The sequence below is a fragment of the Myotis brandtii genome, unplaced genomic scaffold (genome assembly GCF_000412655.1).
Source record: "Myotis brandtii unplaced genomic scaffold, ASM41265v1 scaffold225, whole genome shotgun sequence".
In the NCBI taxonomy this organism is placed as follows: Eukaryota; Metazoa; Chordata; class Mammalia; order Chiroptera; family Vespertilionidae; genus Myotis; species Myotis brandtii.
Genome location: NW_005358435.1, coordinates 1,777,518 through 1,783,695, shown reverse-complemented (window position 1 = coordinate 1,783,695; position 6,178 = coordinate 1,777,518). Strand labels below are relative to the sequence as shown.

The following is a 6,178-nucleotide window of genomic DNA, read 5'->3' as shown; positions in this document are numbered from 1 at the left end:
CCTACAGGCGGTGCTCACAGATGGAGAAATCGCCTCAGACTGTCCTACAGCTGCCCCAGCGGCCTGAACCACAGCCTTTGGAGACCTCAGCCCACGGTAGACTATGAAAGCCGCCCCTGGATCATCTAGACAGCCACCTAGAGAAAATCCAATGACAGGGACACAGCAAGGGTCCCAGTGACACCTGGCTCCTCCCCCAACCCCACCGGTAGCCTTAGCAACGGCTAACACTGCGACGGTGCTTTCCGTGGGCCACGTAGGCCACGTGGGCCACGGCTTTGGGATCTCCGCACTCTACACGCACTAACTCATCGAGTCCCGAAAGTGCTGAGCACCATAACCATGCCCACGTCAGAGAAGTGCACTCACATGCCCAGGGTCCTACAGCCGGTCGTACAACAGAAGAGGCCGGCAGTCCTGCTTAAATCCACATTCTCAACCCCTCAGCGCCGCAGCAGCCTACCCTGGCCTTGGGGAGCCACCGTGTTAGTAATAACCTTTTTCCTTCCCAGATCCGGCTCCTCCCCGTTCCCATGGAGACCCGGGCAGCGCCACAGCCCCACGTGTCCCACCTCGGGTGTGGCTTTGGCGCTGAGACAGCCCCAGGACGGCCATGGGAGGTGTTTCCTAGGAAGGTGCTGGGGGTCTGGGCAATGACAGCTCACAGGCCGGGCACTCACCAGGTAGCATGGTCCCACCTTTTCTGATGCTGGTGCCGCAGGGGATGCCACCCTGGGCTCCCACCACCGTGCTGCCCGCCTCCACCCTTGGCAGGGAAGGCGGACAGTCTGCTTGTGGCCCTGCGGTCTGCACACAGCTTTATCATGAGAAACGACGTGCAGACTTTCTTCTATTCATTCAACAAAGAAGGCTCAGCCTCTCAAACACGTCTTGCGTAACTACCAACACACACCACCACGAGGGGCTAAGGTCACCGGGCCCATCCACAGAGCATGTATTGTGTCCTCAGTCGACCACGGGCGCCTGAGTCCACCCCCACCACCTCGCTCATTAATAAGCAGGAAGCCCAGTGGTGGACAGAGGAAGGAAAGCACATGTTTTTACTTCTTTCTCTCTCTCAGACGTTCCCAATGTTGTGGGCATGCACTGAGCATAAGCAAAACTAAAATGGCTGGTGGGGGCATCGCCCACATCCTAACCCTGGAACGTGGGGCGACTCTGGGTCTCACAGGGAGTAAAACGAGGGAGGCCTTGCGGAAAGCCCTAGAACGCCCCGTGGTCCATTTAACCCACTGGCCTTAGAGTCTAGCCTATGAAAATCCTCAAAAGGAATAAAGTTCACGCATCAAGACATCCTCTCTAGCCCGGCCAGCATGGCTCAGCGGTTGAGCATCAACCTATGAACCAGAAGGTCACGGTTTGATTCCCGGTCAGGGCGCATACCCAGGTTGCGGGCTTGATCTCCAGTGTGGGGTATGCAGGAAGCAGCCAATCAGTGATTCTTTCTCATCACTGATGTTTCTACCTCTCTCTCTCCCTCTCCCTTCCTCTCTGAAATCAATAAAAATTTAAAAAAAAAAAAAAAGAAATCTTCTCTAGACTAAGTTCTAACTTATAATGGCAAAGATGAACTGATGCCGAAACCGGTTTGGCTCAGTGGATGGAGTGTCGGCCTGCGGACTGAAGGGTCCCGGGTTCGATTCCAGTCAGGGGCATGTGCCTGGGTTGCGGGCACATCCCCAGTGGGAGATGTGCAGGAGGCAGCTGATCGATGTTTCTAACTCTCTATCTCTCTCCCTTCCTCTCTGTAAAGAATCAATAAAATATATTTTTAAAAAATGAACTGAAATCATGTCATTCATAGGCATTCGATAAAAATACAGATAGGAGGTAACATACCTCAATGTTAACAAGAGGACAGAGGGCTTTCAATAATTCTAGCTGCTGCATCTTTAAGTTTTCTATAACAGGAACCACTACTTTTTTAAAAAGAAATTATTACTTTCATCGTGGAAAAATAAAACTCTAGAGCTTGAAAGTCGCTGCAGAGCCCCACAGCTGGGGAGAGTGCTCAGGCGCAGCTCCGAGTGGGCGGGTCCCTCCTGGGCCACCCCGGGCCTCTCTGCTTGGCAGGGCATCGTCTGGCTTGCCCTGGTCCCCCAAGCTGCTGGTGCCATCATTTGGCACAAAACAGCCCACTGCTCCTGAGGGGGTTGTTCCTGACTACCCGACAAAGGCCCAGCCCCAGTCTCCACTGCCTGAAGATGTTAGAAATCTTGGTGATGCAGCAGAAGTTGCTGGGAGCCCTGAGGACTGAAACAGGGGCAGCTACAGCCAAGCAGCAAATCTGGGATCAACTTGAGATCTGTGACCCAGGCCTGGGACAAGCTGCTTCTGTGGCTAATTCCTTAAAGCAACATGCGGAGTGAATGAGAAAGGGGGAGGGAGGGGAAGGATGGAGGAGAGGGAGGAAGGGAGGGAGCGGGGAGAGGCCTCCCTTTTCTTACTGTGCAGAAGGTTGTTCCATTGCTTCTCTGCCTTCTGGCCCCAACACTCCGCCCACACCTGCACTGAGAGCCCGCCGTGTGCCCCGAACACCATCCACACCCCACATGAATTAGGAACCCGGAGTCCCTTGGGGATTTTAATGTTTTCAAATAAAACTAAGGGCACTGGGAGCAGGCAGACCTGACTGAAACTGTGGCTCCTATTCTTCATCATTCAAGTATTTATTGAGTACCTACTACGTGCCAGAATCCGTGCCGAGCTCTGGAACATGTAAATAAGACAGAGGAAGGCGCTATTTTTATGTGCTGTTCTGCGGAGCCATGAGCGGACCTGTTTGGTGAGAGTCCCACTGCAGATGGCGCTCTTCCCACCCCAAATAGGTGCGTGCTGGGGTCTTGGGGTCTGCATTCCCCTGTGTGTCTTTGGGGTGACTCTGCTTTGGAGAACCAGCCTTCAGAATGGAAACATTATTTTAAAAATGAAAACAGGAATCAATTTGTGAAAATATAGGGCCCGGGTTAAGTAAATTAGCGAAGTCTTTTCAAAGAAATACTCTGTTGCCATTTAAAGTGTCGTTTACAAAGGACGTGGTGATACAGAAAAGGCCCTGTGTTACAATGCTAAGTGGAAAAGGTAGGAAATAAAAACACACACGCTACATGGTTATCATTCACAAGACAATGTAGGCCCAGAAACACAGCATCCGCTAAAGAGTTTGTGTTAGTTGTGGTTGTCTTTTTCTTTTTTAATATATTTGTATTGATTTCAGAGTGGAAAAGAGAGGGAGAAGGAACATCAATGATGAGAGAAAATCATTGATCAGCTGCCTCCTGCACACCCCCACTGGGATCGAGACCGCAACCTGGGCATGTGCCCTTGGCCAGAACTGAACCCTGGACGCTTCAGTCCACAGGCCAAAGCTCTATCCACTGAGCCAAACCGGCCAGGGCTTGTTATTATTGATGAGAGAGAGGGAGGGAAAGGATGGGGTGAGGGGGAGACATCAATTTGTTATTCCACGTATTTATGTGCCCTGACCAGGAATCAAACCACAACCTCTGCCTATTGGGACGATGCTCCAAGCCAGGGCAGTTGCGGTTTCTTTGAAGGGAAAGTTAACGCCAGGATTATATTCAGCGCTTTTCTCTGTTCTCCAGTTTTTCTTTAATACACATGCACACATGTAACTTCTATATTTTATACTTATAAAGTACAAATAAATATAAAAATATATACTACATTAAAATTTGATACATAAAATTGTATATAATTAAGAAATATAAACACACATAAATGTTGAGAGTATAAATAAACTACAGTTTTTTACTGTTTCCCTTTAATTAAACTCCTCAAGGACAGGGTGCTGGCTGCTGAGGTGTGATTATTTTGCCTGGCTTACCTTCAGGTTTCACATGATTTGGCTAACCTGTATCTCAAAACTTAACCTCAGGCCCTAACCGGTTTGGCTCAGTGGATAGAGCGTCGGCCTGCGGACTGAAGGGTCCCAGGTTCGATTCTGGTCAAGGGCATGTACCTTGGTTGTGGGCACATCCCCAGTAGGAGGTGTGCGGGAGGCAGCTGATCAATGTTTCTCTCTCATCGATGTTTCTAACTCTCTATCCCTCTCCCTTCCTCTCTGTAAAAAATCAATAAAATATATTTTTAAAAAAAGAAAGAAAACTTAACCTCAGGTCAAGAAAAAGGAAGCCTCTCTCACACAAATCATAAGGAAAAGAATGCATGTCTTGCGATACTACTCTGTTCCCATGAGGACGGCAGAAATGAAAGGAGACAGACGATACCAAGTGTCAGTGAGGATATGGAGTGACAGGAACTGTCCCCGATGGGGACACACCACTGAGTACTAACACGTTGGAACATTATCAATTTCTACTCAAGCTTACACAAATACACCGCAGGGCCCAGCCAAACCACACAGTACATGGACTCCAAGATACGTTCACAGCAGCACTAATCCCAGAGCCAAACCTGGAGACAGCCCCAGGGTCCAGCAAGAGGAGAATGGAACGAGAGATGACATGTCATACAACGTCTACATGTGGCCACAGGGACGAGCAAACTACAGGGTGGGGTAAAAGTAGGTTTACAGCTGCGGGTACACTTTTAGATACAGAGTTCATGCTTTTATTAGTATTTATTTACTAGAGGCCCAGCGCTCGAAATCGTGTGGCCCTGCCCAACCGCCCACGGTCGTTTGGTTGTTTTGGTCGTGACGTCACCTGACCTTTTATTATTATGATTATTTTCCATATGAACAACGGTAAACTGACTTTGGCCCCACCCTGCGTAATACACATGCAACGTGGTCTAAGCTTACAAACAGAACATGGAGCCGGTAAAGCCCGCCACCAGGGAGCACCTGCTGCTTGATGCATCTGTTCACAATCAGGCCCAAGGAATCTCTGCTGTTGGCAGTCAGGTCTAGTTAAGGGGGGTGGGGGGTAGCGAAGGGGGGTGCAAGGGGTGTTCTGAGTAGCGGCCTGTCTCCTTAGCCGCAGCTGTTACAGGAGTGTGTTCACGTTATGAAAATTCACTGAGCTGTGCATGCATGAGTTGTGCTCTTTAGTGAGTGCGAATGTATATGTATATGTGAGTACATGTACATAATCTTTTTAAAATCAGCTTATTTAGGGAACGGAATCCACAGGTGGGACAAGTGGTCTTTCCTGTTCACTACCTGGTCCATTGGTTTGCCTGGACAGGGTTGTCATTCTTGGAAGAGAGCCTCTAATTGCCTTTCATTTGGGGAGTAGGAAAATGAGGAGAGAAGATTGGGGGGGGGGGGGATGAAGTTCTCCAGTTTTACATTTTATTTGAATTTTTATGGAGACTGACTGTATAAATGCTAAAAGGTATTCATCAGACTCAAATGACTTCCTTTTACAGGGTGAGGACAAACATTTTAGAAACAGGTATTCTGTCCTTCCCTCCCCCCGCCCCAGCATGAATGTGTCTCATACAAAGAGGGTGAGAAAGAAAATACTGATCAATAAGTGACTCTGAAAACAGTTACCATGTTTCTGAAGAATGTATACTTACTAGGATAACCTGAAGTTTCTAGAACTTTCCTGTCATATCATCATGTCTGCTAATTATCAGCTTTCACTGCGAATAACAGAATACAAACATACTTACCTCCAAAGCACAGAAGCCTGCAAAAACCCCAACTCCTTTGCCCTCGACAAAAACCGCCTGCTCTGAACGGACAGCACAGGAAAACTCGCATAGGAAAGGGCGTGGAGACCAGTGGCAAAAAGCACTTTGCTGCCTACGTTCATATGAAGGGAAAATGAGTTTTTTAAAATACAGAAATGAGTCTTGGTCCTTCTAAAGCAAAACCATTCTAAAGGGGAAAGAACCCTCTGTCCCTCAGGCTGTCACCTGTAGGAGGGCTGCCAGGAGGGCTGAATGGGGCGATCCACATGGAACTCAGAACAGTGCTGGCCGCCTACTGAATGCGGAGCGGCAATGCGGTGCTCAAGTTCATCTACCCGAAGCCTGTCACACTCGCGGGTGTGGCCCGCCGGCCACAGTCTGACATACTTGACCTGCACCATCCAAGTGTCCAGAGCTAACAGCCACCACACAACGTGCAGCTGGAAAGGCGACAGCTGAAAGCTCGTGGAGCACAGGGAAGCACCTGGGGGCTGTGCCAGGGCTGCGTCCCCCCTGCAGCCCGGGGAGTGTT

At 49.4% G+C, this 6,178-nt stretch overlaps 1 protein-coding gene across 3 annotated transcripts in view; it reads right to left on the bottom strand.

Moving 5' to 3' along the window:
• ATP9A (ATPase, class II, type 9A) overlaps positions 1-6,178 on the bottom strand; it is a 143,607-nt gene that overhangs the window by 123,892 nt on the left and 13,537 nt on the right. For 2 of the 3 annotated variants that reach the window (XM_005866221.2, XM_014539668.1), the window contains exon 1: positions 681-844. The exons of the other annotated variant lie outside the window; for it this stretch is intronic. In XM_005866221.2, the coding sequence (XP_005866283.2) occupies positions 681-826 (146 nt within the window). In that variant the 5' untranslated portion in view covers positions 827-844. Of the gene's footprint in view, positions 1-680; positions 845-6,178 lie in introns of those variants that run through there. 3 annotated transcript variants of the gene reach the window in all.